This window comes from Schistocerca piceifrons, chromosome 2, assembly GCF_021461385.2.
Source record: "Schistocerca piceifrons isolate TAMUIC-IGC-003096 chromosome 2, iqSchPice1.1, whole genome shotgun sequence".
NCBI classification, from domain to species: Eukaryota; Metazoa; Arthropoda; class Insecta; order Orthoptera; family Acrididae; genus Schistocerca; species Schistocerca piceifrons.
Window position 1 is genome coordinate 83,484,063 of NC_060139.1, and position 18,605 is coordinate 83,502,667.

At 43.3% G+C, this 18,605-nt stretch overlaps 1 protein-coding gene across 1 annotated transcript in view; it reads left to right on the top strand.

The window, feature by feature from the left end:
- Window positions 1-5,622: 5,622 nt before the first annotated feature.
- The window catches only part of LOC124775164, a 232,351-nt gene continuing 219,368 nt past the window's right edge, over window positions 5,623-18,605 (top strand). Inside the window, exon 1 of the mRNA XM_047250002.1 lies at window positions 5,623-5,689. Within this exon, the coding sequence (XP_047105958.1) occupies window positions 5,623-5,689 (67 nt within the window). The remainder of the gene's footprint in view (window positions 5,690-18,605) is intronic.

The window sequence follows — 18,605 nt, forward strand, 5'->3', positions numbered from 1 at the left end:
GGGGTCATTGGAACGCAAGCTACAGAGCATCTGGCTCAGAGTCGTCCTTGAAGTAACCGATTTGCAACAGTTCGTTGTATCACTGTGGTGCCAACTGCTGCTCAAATTGCTACTGTAGATGGCAGTACGACTGCAGATGCGGTACGATCCGCCAGAGCCATACGCCGAACACGATGGTCCTCATCTCGGTAGTGCCACGTGGCCGTCCGGAGCCTGGGCGTCTTGAGATCGCACCTTCCCGTTACCACCGTTGCCAGCAATCATCTGCAGAGGCTACATTCCTGTCAAGTCTTTCTGCAGTACTGTGGAAGGAATATCCAGCTTCTCGTGGCCCTATTACACGACCACGTTCAAACCCTATGAGCTGTTGATAATGGCGTCCTTGTCGCCTTAAAGGCATTCTGGATTAACATCGGCTCACTACGTCCTATCTCGAACGGTACAGCGCGTATTTAAAGCATACGTGTTTTGTTTACTGTTAGTGGCGCTACTAGCGCCATTCTTATGCGAATGGTGCGAAATATGAACTGACGTCATCTTTCAGATGTAGAAACACGTCTACCAACTTCCGTTTATTTTGCACAAAACTTCTTGGTGCTGGGATTTTTTATTCCTTTAGTGTATTAATTTCTTGACTTGTGCACGTAGCGTAAGGGTTTAAGGCACTGGACCACCGCTGGTGAGTAGCAGGGATGAAATCAGCCGTCCAGAGTGAGGATTTTTGTTGTTTCCCTGGGTAAATCGCCGGCCGCTGTGGCCGAGTGCTTCTAGACACTTCAGTCCGGAACGGCACTGCTGCTACGGTCGCAGGTTCGAATCCTGCCTCGGACGTGGATGTGTGTGATGTCTTTAGGTTCATTAGGTTTAAGTAGCTCGTAAGTCTAGTAAGGTCATCCGAAGACCAGTTTCAGTTGCAAAGCGATTTAGAAAAGATTGCTGTATGGTGTGGCAGGTGGCAGTTGACGCTAAATAACGAAAAGTGTGAGGTGATCCACATGAGTTCCAAAAGAAATCCGTTGGAATTCGATTACTCGATAAATAGCACAATTCTCAAGGCTGTCAATTCAACTAAGTACCTGGATGTTAAAATTACGAACAACTTCAGTTGGAAAGACTACATAGATAATATTGTGGGGAAGGCGAGCCAAAGGTTGCGTTTCATTGGCAGGACACTTAGAAGATGCAACAAGTCCACTAAAGAGACAGCTTACACTACACTCGTTCGTCTTCTGTTAGAATATTGCTGCGCGGTGTGGGATCCTTACCAGGTGGGATTGACGGAGGACATCGAAAGGGTGCAAAAAAGGGCAGCTCGTTTTGTATTATCACGTAATAGGGGAGAGAGTGTGGCAGATACGATACGCGAGTTGGGATGGAAGTCATTAAAGCAAAGACGTTTTTCGTCGCGGCGAGATCTATTTACGAAATTTCAGTCACCAACTTTCTCTTCCTAATGCGAAAATATTTTATTGAGCACAACCTACATAGGTAGGAATGATCATCAAAATAAAATAAGAGAAATCAGAGCTCGAACAGAAAGGTTTACGTGTTCGTTTTTCCCGCGCGCTGTTCGGGAGTGGAATGGTAGAGAGATAGTATGATTGTGGTTCGATGAAACCTCTGCCAAGCACTTAAATGTGAATTGCAGAGTAGTCATGTAGATGTAGGTGTAGATGTGACGTCTAGGGGTCTGATGACCTCAGATGTTAAGTCCCATTGTGCTTAGAGCCATTTGAACCACCCTAGATAAATTAAGGCAAAAGACGGGATGGATACTGTGCCTTCCCCATCCTTGTCCTGTCTGCAGATGTGCTCTGACTATGTTAACTTCGTAGTTGACGAGAAGTTAAACCCTGTTCTTCCTACCTCCAGACTTTTTGCTGTGATTCATAGGAGGAAGATTCACGACAAAGCCTCACTTTTTTTTAAATAAAAACTGCGAACAACACAACACTATCTTATTTCTTGATTATACCAGAAATTATATAACTAATGTCAGTTGCATCAGAGAACACACGCGCTTACTCTGTCATTATTACGTAAGTGGAAATCTGTAACAAAGTAGCAAAAGTTGCATTTCAGTGTAAACCATTGGCGGTGTGACCGAAGAAGAAAGTTCGCCAATGGTGTAGGTTTGGAGGTAGAATCGCCTCTTCCTCGTCAGACACTCTGAGCTGTGAATCGAGAGAATATTACAGTAGTCGAAACTGATGTGAAGCAAACCCGACTGTATCACTGAACAGGACTGAAGCAAGTTTGGATATTAACCACAATTTCGTACACCACATTATATAGAAGACACACTGCGATTTGACAGGGTTCTACGTAAATGTACCTTTCAGAGTGTACATTTGGGGACGCTGGGTATGGTGCTTTAAACGAGAAGGTCATAGCATCTTAGGAAAACTCCTTGCAAGTAGCGAAACCTGTGTGCGTTACCATTCATCCGAAACGACAGAGGCTACATATCGACGCCATTCTTCTAAACCAGAGAATAGTCGTCTGCAGACAATACATGTAGAATCCCTCTCGGGATGACAGAAGTGAATATTGTAGTACTTCACATCAGAGCTGTCAGCGAGAAAAAGGTTGTGGAGCTTTGAAATTATGTATGAAGTTTGTTACAAGTCCCTGTCTCCTCTCATTCTCAAATACTGGGTGAATACAGTCTGGGTAATTTGCGCGCCATGAGTTATGCTGCCGGGGGACACACAGTTTCTAACAGTTTTACTTGACTTATTGTGATGAACTTGTTACATAGATAACATTATAGGTCCTGCTGAAAAGATTATGGCAGCATTTTAAATCTTTAAATTAGATCAATAACTGCGTGAAATACTGAAAATCATATTTTTGGTGGTTCTGTAAGCCGTTAGTTAGGCAACCTGTAACTGAAACTGGGAGACTGTACCCGAGGTTAGCTAACCGTACTGGATGCCACTCTTATAGATCTCAGTCGCATTTTCTCTGGCGTTTCGGCAGATATTTGTAATTTCGTTTTTGCAACATGTAGCTGGTGTCAGCCCAAACAAATCCTGCTCATCACGTCTTTCATGCGACGCCCTGCGTCACTGGAAAGCGTCGCTTTGTTTCCCGTTACAATTAAAATGATTTCTACGTAGGAGTTTTACCTCCCCACTTGATTGAACGCTACTGTATTAGTCTAGTGCGATATTCGTTTTACCGATATGTATCAGCAGCAACAGTAAAACACGAAGAATATTCAATAGCCTTCAGCGTGGACCAGGGCAGTGTTGTCGTTGCTAGAGTATTCGTTATTCTTAGAGTTATACTGTCCCTGTTAATACTTACAGGTAAAACGAATATCGCAGTAGACTAATTTGAGACCGCTCTGTAGAATGGACACGTGAAATTCCACTTTCAAAATCATTTTGTTTGTAACGACAAACAAACGGAGGCTTTCCATCGACGCTGAGCGTCGCATGAAAGGCGTGATGAGTAGCATTTCTTTGGGATGACTTCAGTTACACGTTGCAGAAATAAAATTGCAAATATCTTCCGAAACAACAGAGATAACACACCTAACGACTCTTAGATGACTCGGTTACGTTGGACCAGATGATGATATCACCTACAAAGAAAACCTGTCACTGACTGAAGTCATACAGTACGTTCGTGACGCTAATGTGGGACTGCACTCCAGGTGAGTTGTTTGGGATAGACGCGGCGCCGCAGTGGTTACGCCATCGAACTAGCAGTCTGGAGGAATACCAACGCCTGGTTGTTCAAATGGTTCAAATGGCTCTGAGCACTATGGGACTTAACAGCTATGGTCATCAGTCCCTTAGAACTTAGAACTACTTAAACCTAACTAACCTAAGGACATCACACAACACCCAGTCATCACGAGGCAGAGAAAATCCCTGACCCCACCGGGTATCGAACCCGGGAACCCGGGCGTGGGAAGCGCGAACGCTACCGCACGACCACGAGCTGCGGACCCGCCTGGTTGTCTTGAATTTTGTTTCTCTAGTAGAATGGGAAGTCTATCTGTAAGTTCACAGTATAGAGATTTACGAAGTTGGCGTGATTTCCAAACCATCTTTTCTGCCTTACCCTCTTCTCATAAATGAAGTTTTAACAAACGTTGCATTGACAGCTATGAACCGTAGATGACTGAACGGCAACAACGCACTACAATATACTGATTCGGCGACTTGTGAAGACGTACAACGCAGCTTAAAACACACAAGTACTCCAAACCGTAGCGTCACAGGAGGACGCGAGGACAGAGGCCACCGCGGGCTAAGGCGTGCTGAGGGCTCTGCTAATAACGCGTCAAGTCCTACGGAGGGCAAGGCGCCCTGCCCTCATTATGCGAGCCGCCCGTGGGCGCACAGTCGTGGAAAAAGGGCGCAGAAAGATCCGCCTGAATAATGCAGCGCCTACCACCAACATTATTCTTCCCCCGTTTAAATAGCCAATAGCAGTTTCGCCGATCCTCTGACGTGTTCTAGAACCGTGATTGGAATAAGGGTCGCACAGCCGCATACTTCGCGTAGCCTCGCTTGGCTACTGTGCCTTTCTTGCCATCCGCCGTTTCTGTTCTGGCATCAGAAGACACGTTCATTACGAATCCCTCTGTGACGTTTCGGTGTAATGGAATGTAATAAAGGCTTCGCTATTTATTTAAATCTCTCTTCTGTAATACGTTGTGGGACATGTTTGCAAGAGGTAACATTCTGCAGTATGTATCAATGCAGTTTATCTTACAGAGATTTTAATTGTATACGTACCATGCAGGTACAAAGGTACAACAGAATAATTCTGGTATCTTATACAAATCCAAACAGATTCATCCCTACGATGGATGGACACACAGAATTGTGCAATCACCTCCGTGCAAGAGCCACTGTACATCGAAAAAAAAAGGAGAGCTCTATTCCACGAGACGTTTAATAGGGCTGCTCGGAAAGTGAGGTCCGATTGGTAGCGGAATGGAAAACACTCTGAAAATAAAAAAAAAAATAAAATAAAAATGCGACAGTTCTCTACACTTTCCAGCTACTTCTCTACATAGTCGCCTTCTCCGACTTCGGCATTTGTCGAAGCGTTGTACCAGCTTTCCAATACCCTCCTCACAGAAGGTGTGCTTTCCGCCAGTGATCTACGCTGGTCTGCAGCTCGTTGTCCGTGACAAACTGTTGCCTTCGTAGTTGCGCTTCATGTGAGAAGAGCTGTCGACAGCCAGATGGAGTCACGTTCGGCTTGTATGGTGGGCGATCAAAGATTTCCCATTGAAAACACTGCAGAAGAAATTTCGTTGCCCCTGCACTGTGGTGCCGAGAATTATCCTGAAGAAGGAAAGGAATTACAGTTATGTGCTCTGCAAGAAATCAGGCGAAATCTCACAGCAGGCACCCATACTTGGAGCGAGACACTATTGTTTTAGGCATTTTACGTGCTCACTGTGCGCTCAGAAGTGAAAAGAGCGACGTGACACAATCAATGAGCATACTAGACACTGCCAACACATATGTGCAAACGTTCGTCGGATTTTCCCAAAGATTTCCATTTTGTGCCCGATCGGACTTTATTTTCCAAATAGTCCTCGTATAAAATCAGGAGGGGCTAAAGTGCGCAAAATCTGTTGTTATCGACATGAGTTATGGACGTTATGGATTTGATCCCGATGCCCATAACAAAGGAAGGGGCGAGATGGAGCTCGGTAAAGGAGTCTGTGCATTCTCGTGAGATCAAATGAGAAGCATCTTGAATAAAAGGCAGTGAAACTGAAACGCAAGACGCCGAATAGTCGCCATGTAGTGCTTCACTAAAAAACGATAATCATCTGGAGAACAAGACAGACCGATAAGTACAAAAAAAATTCTCTACAAAGTCATCTTCGGCATTGTGTCGTCCTACAAGTGCCTGTTTACACATAAATAACACCCAAAGAAAACTTTCCTGGATGGAAACGAATCTCAAGAAGTTTTCTTTGAAAAGAACATTGCCGGTTTCTTTCTTTATCGTCGTTCAGTCCGGGCTTATGCTCCATCTTTGACGACCTGCTCTTCGACGGGATATTAAATATAAATCTCCCTTCTTTTATACGTCGCTTTCACGCTTTATTGATCACCGATATCTGCCGCGGGTAACAGATCTACCGGCGAATTCAATTTAGTGACGAATCGCATAGGAGAAGTATCTACAACATTTCAAAGAAACGTTGTACAACGTTTTTCTTCCGCCGAATGCCGTCTCGCCATTACAGGATTTCAAACTCACTGTATATTTCCAATGATAATGCATTTTCACAACTTCTAGTCGTTTACAAATTCATTTGTGTCGCCCGAATGAGGTGATGCAGAGATTAGCTCATTGTACTCACATTCGGGAGGACGACGGTTAAAATCTGCGTCCGACCATCCAGATTCTAGACACGCCTTGATTTCCCTAAATCGCTCCAGGCAAATGTCGAGATGGTTCCTTTGAAAGGGCATGGCCGATTATCTTCCCCTCCATGAGTAAACCGAATGTGTGCTCCGTCTCTAATTACCCCGGTGTCGACGGGACGTTAAACCCTAATATTTCTTTCTTCCTTCATCTATGTCGGCAGGGCTTTTATTCAGCATGAACTGTAACTCTATCGAAAACTTTCGGAAGCTGTTCAGAAAATTTTTTTCTGAGTATTTTGGTATAAGGAACCAATGGTTTCCGGAGACTCGTTACAGAGGAACATTGTAATTATGATTTATTGTGTTTGTTACCGAAGTCACCTTTCTTTCTGTGTAAATCCCTTCACAACACTGAAAAAGCCTGTCATATGACAGAATCTTCCACTCTAAAACGGTAAAGTTGTGTTTTCCGTAGGCGCTTATGTACAGTTGAAAAAGTACCACGATGTTGTTTCTGTCGCAGCGTATCGCTGTTGTACCGCCCTCATTGCATTCTGTGAACCCACACACGAGACGTATATCGGCCAACTCTTCATACGTAAACCCATCCATACTGCTGCTTATCACTATTAACGTAAAACTGACACTGCCGGAGGCACAATCCCGAGACAGAACCGAGTAGTTCTAAATGCAAGCTTGAGGGACGAAGTGAAGTGAGCGTCACTGTGCATAACTGCAGCGTGAATGGAACAACTGTTTTTCCAAACATACACGTACTATGTACGGTTAACATTTGCACCGTTGCGCAGATATTGTCAGTGCAATGCAGATATAAAGAAGAATGGGACTACAAAATTAAACGAGATTTACTTTGTACTACGTTTCCCTTACACTAAAAGAGTCAGAAAATATCCCTGAACATCCCCCAAAATTATGTCGGTGGAGTTCGAATTCACGCAGTATATTACGCTGGCATCGGATGCCGGGGCTATCACCTACCCAGAGCATTCGGGACAAGAATTCTCGAACGACCACATCGTCAACGGGACAAGTTTTGAAACTGGCCTTTGACTACGAAATGCGAACATATTAATGGCGTCGTATACCGAAAACAGCGAATGATGCTGACACAATTGTACAGGAACGTTAGAGCGGGCTGCTGAAGACTTCACTCTGTATGTGCGAAGTGTGTAATACAACTGATTTATGTTTCACGAGGTAACACACTTCTGTGCAGCTTAACGCAGTGTAAACCGCCAAATATTTGCGAGTATTTTACCGTCTCGAAGCCAGCAACAGTAAGAAGCGCTCGTTACTTCCGCGCCGACTATATCTTCGTCAATGTAACATCAAACAGCAGGATTTGTGGCACGCCATTAATCTACACGCACACACACACACCACGGTAACGTGCACGCAACATCCCACAAAAGAAAGGTGGAAGCTCCGGGGCCGGTAATTGTGTCCCGTGTACGCCTAGGACTGACGTCGCAGCACTGAATAGGGCACGTGCATTTCAGGTGCCTCAGCAACTATCATTACACGACAACGGATTCCACCCGCTGAATAGGCCATTAAAATGTAATTAAAGACACCAGAAGGAGGAGTAATTAACGGGAGAGAGAGAGAGAGAGCATTGGGGGGGGGAGTGCTAGAAAACAGTACTGGCCGGGCGGTGGGTGCCCGGCTGCACGCAATACGGGCCACGCGCCTGCCGTAGAGACATCATACGCGGTAGCGCCACGGCGATGGCTGTTATCTGCGCGCTAAGGATACACATTTCTGGTCGCCCTATCCCGGGCCCGCGGCGGCCAGGTCGCTGCGCCTTTTTCTTCTTCCGCAGGAGCTTTTCCTATCCTTTTTTTGCCGCCGCCTCCCGGCTTGCCTTCAATCTCTTTCTCCCGCAGGGAGGTCCCCCGCGGAGTCGCTAACCCCCCCCCCTTCTCCTCTTTCGCCTAACCTCGTTCCTCTCCCTCCTGCGCTTCCTCCTCCTCCGCCGGCGGTGCTTTCTCATTTCCTCCCGGTTCCCTCGCCCTTCGCCTTTCACAGCGTGTTTACGAGCTCGCTGCGCCACTCCATCTTCGTCCGCCCCGGCGGAACTCTGCCCCAAGAACGCGTTCTTCATCTAATTAGCTGTTAAACATGTACCTCCGCTGGACCGCGACGGCGGGACAGACCCAATGCACACTGTACCATCCCAATAAGTAAACGTGCGATGTACAAGCAAAGGACCAACGGCCGTATCGAATCCAGGATCACGAAACGAAGGTTTTAAATCTGCTATATTTGGTGTTGCTCTCAGGCGGATATTGAAACGGTGTGAGGAGCAACGGGATCGAGAACCCAAAAAAAGTATTTTAATAAAATAGTATGCAACCTAGATGGGTTCTTTCCCTTGCTCTTTAAAACCGCGTCATCGATAAGCTGGTTAGCGAATGACGATAAGAAATGCAAGGAGTGGCCGGAATACGCCTGGTATGCAAAGGAACACAGATAGATTTTTTTGTTAGTTAGCTAGTTAATGTTTCATAGAGCATTTGAACGATTTTGTTTATCGAAATGATGTAGAACGAGTCTGTTTACAGGCTATACATGCATGATTAGTGCTAAAATTAGTGAACACATTATTTTATTCCTACTCATTCTACCACATTTAAAAACGGCTTTTTTTACTAGTTACCTGTTTTTTAGTAGAAATTGTTCAATGGAATAGAAGGAGTTGTCCAAGAGAAATGATTTTAAATTAGATTTAAAACTTGCTCCGCCACCTTTCAGACATTTTATGTTATTGGGCAAACAATCATATTGAACCATTCTCTGACCTACTGACAGCATTAACAATGGATAGTAAAGGTCATTTTTCCCTCTAGTTTTATATGTATGTACTTCACTCTTCTTGTCAAATCGTGATGGGTTATTTACAACGAATTTCAGTAATGAAAATATGTATTGTGACGGCGCAGTTAAAATCTCTAGCTCCTTGAAGAGGTACGTACATGACGTTGCAGATGATACTGTGATATTGTAGTAATCATTATAAGAGGTGGCTAATCAAACCACACAACTACAGAGACAAGCGGCTAGGTCAATACTACAGGTTATCGAGAAGTTACAGAATACGACGAACATCAAGACCGCTCCTAGGTGGATGGCAATAGAAGGAAGTAAAATACAGAAGGTGGAGAAATTTGAATACCTAAAGATACGGTTAGAGAGAAAAAGAAGCAATGGGAGCATAAAGAGACAAGATAAATTTGGCATACAAATGTAATGGCACTGGGAGAAAAAAAAGGAATAAATAACGCTGAATGGAAAAGTGTTAGAACAAGTGCAAAGCTTTACATACCTCGGAAGCAGGATAGAAACCGACTGGAAGAGTAGGGCAGAAATGAAAACCAGAATACCAATGGCGAAAGAGACATTTCAGAAGAAGAGGAGGATTTTTTGCACCAATGTGGACGAAGATTTGAGGAAAAGGCCAATAAAATGTTTTCTATGAAGAGTCTTCCTATATGGTACGGAAATGTAGAGACTGGGGAAGAAAGATAGAGCAAGGATGGAGGCTTTTGAAACGTGGACGTGGCGGAGGATGGAAAGAATAAAGTTGGATGGACAGAATGAAAAATGAAGAGAACTGAGAAGAGTGGGAGAGCAAAGACAGTTAATGTACAAATACAAGGAAACGAAGCTAGTTGGGACATATATTGAGGAGGAGCGTACAAAAACAGTCTTCGAAGGATATGTTGAAGGAAAGCAGAGGCGAGAGAGGAAAAGGTCTTGGATGATGTGATGGACGGCAGCACATACAGCGGCAATGGAAGCAATAATTGCATGAAATGGAGACGCAAAGGATCTGCTAATAGAGCAGAAAATTGATGATGATGATGATGAATAACTATGAGCATCTACAATAAGGAGGATCTTTCGGCCACTGCAAACTTTAGACGTTACCAGACAGTGATTTGCCCAAAAGCCTTACTCGGAGCAGAACGTAGAACCTGTAAGAACAGGATTACTTACGAGGCTACAAACTGTGGAATGAAGAATTATCTTGAACACATTGTGATGTCGAACAGCAGGAGTCAGTCAGTATAGAAGACGAGCAAACCGATTACCCATGTGTGGCATCGTCCTGAAATGGCATAAAGACCAAAGCAAGACGAAATGCCTTCCACTGGAACGAATGTAAGTGTACGCAACTATTTCATTTTATATCTTCTCAAATGCAGGAGCATTATATCTACATAACATATAAAGTGACGTCAAATATCCAAATATTGTTGTGTGGGACAGGGGCGGACGGTATGCAGGTGACGAATACATAACTGTAATTGGAAAAGTTCGGCATCTGAAGATGAGCATCGTAACTCGAAACACGTAATGGGGAAAAAGTAAAGCTTTTTACAAGTCTCTGTGGCTGGTTGCGTTCTTCACGAACAAAAGCGTCAGAATTTTTGCATGTATCAGTTTGGAAATTTCTCAGTTGTCGGAAAATAAAACAGTAAGAAAAGTAATGCCAAGTCACTCTAAAGTTTACGAGCTATATTTAACACGGAATACTTTTGAGTTGCTTGTGTGAGGGCTTGCCCACATGGATGCGCTTTCAGCGTGCCCTCCTGCGGAGAACATTCTTGACAGGAAAAGGGCTGTCAACAACTCTCACACGGTCCTTGAGTCCACAGGTAGAAAGGGGTCGGAACGCGTGTGGATACTTCTGCGAAGCCTGGGGCTGTTGCTGGGATAAGCGGCTTTTCGCAGGTAGCGTACAGGCACACATAAGAATTTGTTTCCTGTCCAGCGTACTGTACCCTGCCACATGCGTTATTAGCAATTAGTTTCAACATACGTTTACGATAGTTTGTTTTGCCTTTACTAGTATCAGGTTGGTGTGTGCCCTTCTTCGGACAAAGTGTAGGTTAGGCCGGAATGTAACAGTTTGGTTCTTAAGTTGGTGAAGCCGATCAATATGAAAGCAAAAAACGTGGTTGTGGTGACAAAGTGATCTGTAGCTAAGCCCAAAGTCTAGGTTAGGTTGGAAGATGACGTTCTGTATGTGAGCTGCCTTCGTTGGTCTGTTTGTGAGTTGGTGAAACCAACAAATGCGAAAGCAAAAAACTGCCTGAAGTGTTTTATGCTCCACAGAAATGTCAACACTTTCCATCTCTGCACATTTCCATCTCTGCGCGAGGGTGACAATCTCCAGAGATAACAGCCAAACCACAAGCAGTAGAGAAAGCCAGGGCAGAAAGGGAAGTACTCAATAATAAGAAAAAAATTACAGGAACACTGACTACCAAACGTAGGCAAAAACACTTACACACATGCCTCGCAAGCCATCGCATGGTGCATGGCGGAGGAAAGTTTGTGCCACTACTAATCATTTCACACTCTGTTTCATTCGCATATGGAACGAGAGAAAAAAACTGTCTATATGCCTCCGTACTAGCCCTAATTTCTTTTATTTTATCCTCGTAGTCTGCGGCAATAGAATCGTCCTGCAGTCAGTTTTCAAAAGCCGGCCCTTTACATTTTCTCAATAGTGTTTGGAAAAAGAACGTCGTTTTGCCATTTGGGTTCTCGAGGCATTTCCGTTCAAAAAATGGCTCTGAGCAGTATGGGACTTAACATCTGAGGTCATCAGTCCCCTAGAACTTAGAACTACTTAAACCTAACTAACCTAAGGACATCACACACATCCATGCCCGAGGCAGGATTCGAACCTGCGACCGTAGCAGTCGCGCGGTTCCGGACTGCAGCGCCTAGAACCGCGTGGCCACCGCGGTCGGCGAAATGCTGGTAATGGTGTGCGCACACTACGGGTTTATGATGCATAAATTATTACGTTGACAAAATTGTTGGTGTTCGTTGCTGTTATAGTTATTAAATCAAATGCGTGACAAATGTACTTCTCAAATTTTTAGACGAATACTTTCCAAATACTGTATTGCTCTGAACGGTAATTTCTTTGAAATTTTTCTAAAGTTATGCACTAAGCACCGGTGTACACGAGTAATAATAATAATTATTATATTAACAGTGTTAAAGTGACAGACTGCAAAAGGTCTCGTATTCAATCCCCGGTCAAACCTGACATTTTTATTTGTCACTTATCACTTCTTTCACCTCTGGCAACGTTTGTTGATGTGAAAAATGCCGAGTTGCACCGTGGCTCGGAACCCAGGTTGAAGTGTAGGTCCGACTATAACTGGCTGGGTCAGTCAGTTCAGAAGTTCGGAGGAAGGCATCGGCACAGCATCTCCTGCAGGATCTTGCCTAGCAAAGCACAGTGTTGTTCAAAACAACCTTCGGATTGATGACTGCTTTACTTTACTCATTATATTACAAGTTGAAAATTTTAGGCAGAAAATTCGTAACTCGTCATTCGGACGGGCCGAAAACCCAAAGAAGACAGGAACAATTTGGCCTGACGAACGTAAGAGAGCCCGTTCTGAGAAAATAAAAGTATTATGAGTAGAAAGAAAAACTAAACCAAAACTCTGGAAATGCCCCTTGGTGTACATCGCATAGTCCAGTAGGGCCAAAACATGAATAATAATAATAACAATAATAATAATAATACAAGTTTCGTATAGAATATATTGTAAATATGTTGTACGAATGGCAGCAGATAATTCAGAGAGGGTGGAGTTAAATGGAAATATTAAGATATTAGGGTATGCAGATGATCTAAACATCATTAGCGATAGGACAGAATCTGTAACAGCAAATGCGAACGCGTTAATCAAGGCTAGTGAAGATGTAGGTCTAAGGATAAGCGAAGACAAAACTAAATACCTGGTTACTAATAGAATGCCAACAGCAGTAGATCAGGAAATGTTAAGAGTTGGAGACATGCAGTTTGAAAAAGTGTACACATTTAAGTATCTAGGCGTGGACATCACTTCGAAAAATGAGATTGAATCCGAACTGAAGAAGAGACTACGGGCGGGAAATGCGTGTTACTTCTCACTGAATAGATTACTTTGATCGCGGATATTGTCTAGGAATTTAAAGATTAGAATATACAAAACTATTATTCTACCAGTTATGCTGGATGGGTGTGAGACTTGTTCTCTCACTGTGCAAAATGAAAAGCCGCTTCGAGTATTTGGAAATAAAATTTTGAGGAAAATTTTCGGAGCAAAAAGGGATGACATTAGCGGAGAGTGGCGAAAACTGCATAACGAAGAGGTTCACGAACTCTATTCAAGCCCTGACATAATCAGTATTATTAAATCACGTAGGCTGCGATGGGCGGGTCACGTAGCTCGAATGGATGAGGGCAGGGCAGCGCGCAGAGTACTGGTAGGGCACCTAGAAGGAAAACGTCCTCTGGGGAGACCGAGGCGTAGATGGGAGGACAATGTGAAGGCTGATTTGAGGAGCCTAGGTACTGAAGGTGAATGGAAAGAAATAGCCCAGGCCAGGGACAGATTGCGAAAATACGTTGCTGCGGTAATGGACTCTCGAGTCCGGTATGACCAATGAGTTGAGTGAGTGATATATTTACTATAATTAAACAATTTATCACTGTAATATTAAAACAAATTATGTATATTAGTGTTAATAATATTAAAATGCGACACGTTAAAAGTGTGGGTGACAAAAAGTTAGATTTTTATGGAGGTGGCAGTAATAAACTGATAACATTAGTGCACAAAGCTAAGTTTCTCATACGGTAAGCCTACGTGCAGGTGTGAAAGTGCCTCTTGCTTTCGAATCCAAGGCGAAATGTAAGCCCCATGTAACAGTGTGGTGGATGTTGAATTACATGGGGTGTATCATAATTTCATAATTAATAGAGGCAAGTGTCACGGATGAAAATGTTCGATAACACAAGGGGGAATATTCCAATAAGCTTTTCTCCGCAAAAAGAGCCGTTTGAGGGATGATTGCTAGTGCGCGGTTACGAGCTACCGCCGACTTCAGCATGAAATATTGTCCTAGTTAGTACAAACGCATTTGAAGCCTGCACTTTTCTATTATTTCCTGTCTAATTTCGTTCATTTCATATACAGAAGGCCGATCAATAAAAATGCAAATGAAGTATTGTTACTGGCAAAGAGCATAGTTCTATGCGTCGAATCACCACTCTGCAACGTTCAGATGTACTGTAGTTCTGACTGGTTGTAGCTTATCTACATCTAAATCAATACTTCTCAAACCATTCTTCAGTTGACGGCGAAGAATACTTCGTACTGTTATTTGCCACTCCCTCTCGCGACCACAATGCAAGAAAAATAACGCTTTGCTCTGATTGCCCCTGAACATGTCCTAATTTGTCTTGTGGCCCTTGCGTGAAATATGGGGACGAGGAAGTAGAATCGTTTCGTGCGTATTTCTCAAAGAAAATAATGATTTTGTTAACTTGCCCAACCGCCTTTCTCATGACATACGTCGTCCTCCTTCCAAAGTTTCCCGTACATCTTCCATGGAAAATTACAGCAATCCTTTTGTACAGTACCGAATAGGTACGAATACAGTCATAAGCAAGACACAGGTGAGATTTTTCCTCAAAGCTCGACTGTATGGTAAACGTACGATGTGACGGAACAGGATGTGAACTCTCAACCAAGTGCAGTGCTATTTGTATTGTTTCTGGTGAAAAGGAGCGCTGTAGAGGTATTCAACACAGTCCTTACGGAAAGACGGTCACACATGGAAACGTAAAGGGGGTAATTTTCTTGAAAAGAATAAAGAAAAATGTTGACAGCATGCAGCGTCATGTCAATTACAGATGCAGTGCTGTTGGTAAAGATGGTCGTGGGCTTTTGGAAGGAATCAACATACTCTTCGTGTTAATGATTTGGAAAAACTACGCGAAATCTAAACCATGCAATGGTGAGGGGTGGTGAGAGGGAGAGAAATAATTCCAGTCTTTCCGTACGTATCGTAGGCCGGTATTACACTATCAAATTTCTTTGTCCAATATCTTTGTCAAAGATATTTGATAGTGTAATAGGGACTTTGTCAAATGTCGTCCAATATTTGATCAAATCTAGGGCCTCACTGTATATTTGATCAAAGAAACCGCTTGTCTTCTGTTCACTGCAATGTGACATGTTACCACATGGAGCGCTAGCATCGCTGCAGCGTTCTGTCGTCTGTAGTGTTTTTATAACCATTGCCGGTAAATACAATTGGTATGTGCCGACAACTACAAAATTAATAGAGATGTCTGAAGCTGATAAGGCGCTTTACAACGTGAGCCACCCTGAATACAAAAATAGATTAAGAAGATTGGAGACCTAAGCTGACCTGACCTAACCTAACCTAACATAACCCTCTTCTGTAGCAAGGAATCGGAGTGTTATAGTGAGCCTGTCTTCTGAAGATGTAGCAGTTCTTAAGTGAATATTGTGCTTTGTGATATGAGGATACACTTCATTGAGCACATACAGAAATGTATGCTCATCCATTCTTAAGTAATTTATGTACGATTTGACGTCTTCCACTGTAAGCTCAAGTAACAAGTTTTGTTGAAAGCTTTTATCGTGTCGTCGTAAAACCCACGGCTTCACCCAGATTAGATTAGTTTTTCGTTCCATATATCCGTGCTGAGGAGATCCTCGTGGATGTGGAACATGTCGATTTTTCTAAGCTGAAATAACAATACTAATAGTATGAATAAATACAATACATCATTTGTTTCTATTAAAAATTTCGCCAATGGAGTAGAAGGAGTTGGCCAGTAGTAAGTCTTTCAGGCTCCTTTTAAACTGATCTATATTTCTAACTAAATTTTTTATGTTTCCTGGCAAATTATTGAAGATGAGTGTTCCTGAGTAGTGGACCCCTTTTTGAACTAAAGTAAGTGCTTTTAAGTCCTTGTGCAGATCATTTTTGTTCCTGGTATTGTATGTATGAACTGAGTTGTTTGTAGGAAAAAGAGATATATTATTTACGACAAATTTCATTAAGAAGTAAATATACTGAGAGGCAGTAGTTAGTATTCCCAGTTATTTGAAGAGGTTTCTGCAGGAGGTCCGTGAATTTACTGCACAAATAATACGTATTACACGCTTTTGGACCTTGAAAACTTTTGTTTGACTTCAAGATTTACCCCAAAATATTATCCCATATGGCATTATGGAATGAAAGTATGCAAGCTTTTTTATTTTTACGTTGCCTATGTCTGCTAACACTCGAATTGCAAATACAGATTTGTTAAGGCCTTTCTGCAGTTCTGTGGTGTGCTCCTCCCAACTGAATTTATTATCAAGTTGTAATCCCAGACTTTCAAGACTGTCAACCTCGTATGTATGGTTCCATTTTCTCCCCCCACTTCTTTTCCGCATGTGCACACAATGCAATTGGTGTACGTAGAACTGCTGCGGTTAATAACAAGTTGTTGTCAGCCATCTTGAACTTTGACGAAAAATTTGATGACAGTGTAATACCCCTTGTAGCGCTACGTCAAAGATCTTTGTCAAATATATTGGACGGAATATTGGATCACATCTTTGACAAAGAAATTTGATAGTGTAATACCGGCCTTAACTACACCAGAACACGTGGGCGCACGTTAAAATCCTCACCTCATCAAACAAGTCCAGTGCTTCGACCATCGCGCCACCTCGATCAGCAGTTTTTTTCATGTAGCATCCATGAATGGAACAGGTGGGCAAATAACACTGCTGCAAGGTGCGGCAGCTAGCGGGGGACAGTTAATCGCTAAATTCCCTCACGATGCAGACTTCGTGACAAACTGCGCTAACGTCAATGACGATGCAGCTTCGTAGTTTTGTGGGGGGCTAACGGGATTCGGGGTCTGTGCACGTTAAAAAGTAGCTGCTCACCTTTCACGTATCTGGCGCTTGTCGCTAAAAAAGCAACCAGGCCATTTTGGAAGTACTGCAGCCAGATGAAGTATACCACTATTCCAGAATGGTCTTTAGCGAGGGATTTTTTGTACTTAAAACTGTCTGATATAATTGGGTGCCTGGATTGAGGTTCGAACGACGGATCACTCTTTGCCGATTGGGCCGTCACAGAAAGGTCGAAAGACCCAGCTCAGAACTTCTAGACTGAAGTACCTCTCTCTGGCACAGTTGTACGACACTGGGGAGGACGACGGTTCAAACTCCGCCCGGCTATGTAGATTTAAGTTTTCCGTGGTTTCCCAAAACCAATTACGGCAAATGCTGGCATGGTTCTTTCCCAATTAAAGTTTGTGCTCCATCTCTGATGACGCCATAGCTCGGAAATTTTAGGTGATGTCAGTACCGGCCATGAAAGTTACGCTGTGTGACCTAATCTTCATTCCTTTTTACCTCTCTCTAGTTTTTCATAGTCTATAGACTCACCGCATTTCTCCCTGAGCTAACATCGCTTTAAATCTCATCCTCTGGGTAGTTTAAATTGTTCGTCGCAGCCATACGTGTCTTGTTTCAGAAACATCAGGAGCATGTGTGAGTGGATCATGCTTTCTGTAGATTCTGACAAAAGAAGGTATCAGTTGACAGTACATATCTTCAGACATCTACGAGTCGTCAGTTTGGTAATGGAAGGAATTTTGCGGGTAAAAATTGTGTAGGGAGGCCAAGGGTTGAATGCAGCAAGCAGATTCAGTTAGATGTAGGTTGTAGCAGTTATGCAAAGGTGACGAGGCTTGCACAGTACAAATTATCATGGAGACCTACATCAGATCAGTCTTCGCACTCAAGATAACAATAAAATAACAGATTTGGCGAAACAGTGTTTTATAGCATCTGTTCAGAGCAGTTTACCACCATCGGTACTTTACACACCAGGACAGATTAAATTATGGTGACGAACGTGCAGTGTATACTCAAACAGACACAGAAAAGAAGGCATTTGATGCTTACATAATCGTGCACGCAAAAAGTTCCCCAGGCAGATTAATTCACCGCGCTGGAAAGTTTCTAACAACCGGAGGTGAATAACGTGTTGTTCCCTATGAAAACAATCATGAAGAGAACAACTTGCTCAACGTAGGATACAGACTAACTTATTTTCTCTACATACTTCCCACGAGTCGATTTGTTTCGGTCCGAAGTGTAAGCAGGAAAAATGTCTCTTGGTAAGAACATGGACCAGAAGACGTAGATTACTGTAGAAGCTCCCAAATTGCTGGTTACGCAAGGGCATTTTTCTCACTCTGCTTTAATCTCCTTTCCTTCCAATATTGTATTGCTTACAGAGTCTTTTAGCCGGCCGTTGTGGCCGAACGGTTCTAGGCGATTCGGTCTGGAACCGCGCGACCGCTACGGTCGCAGGTTCGAT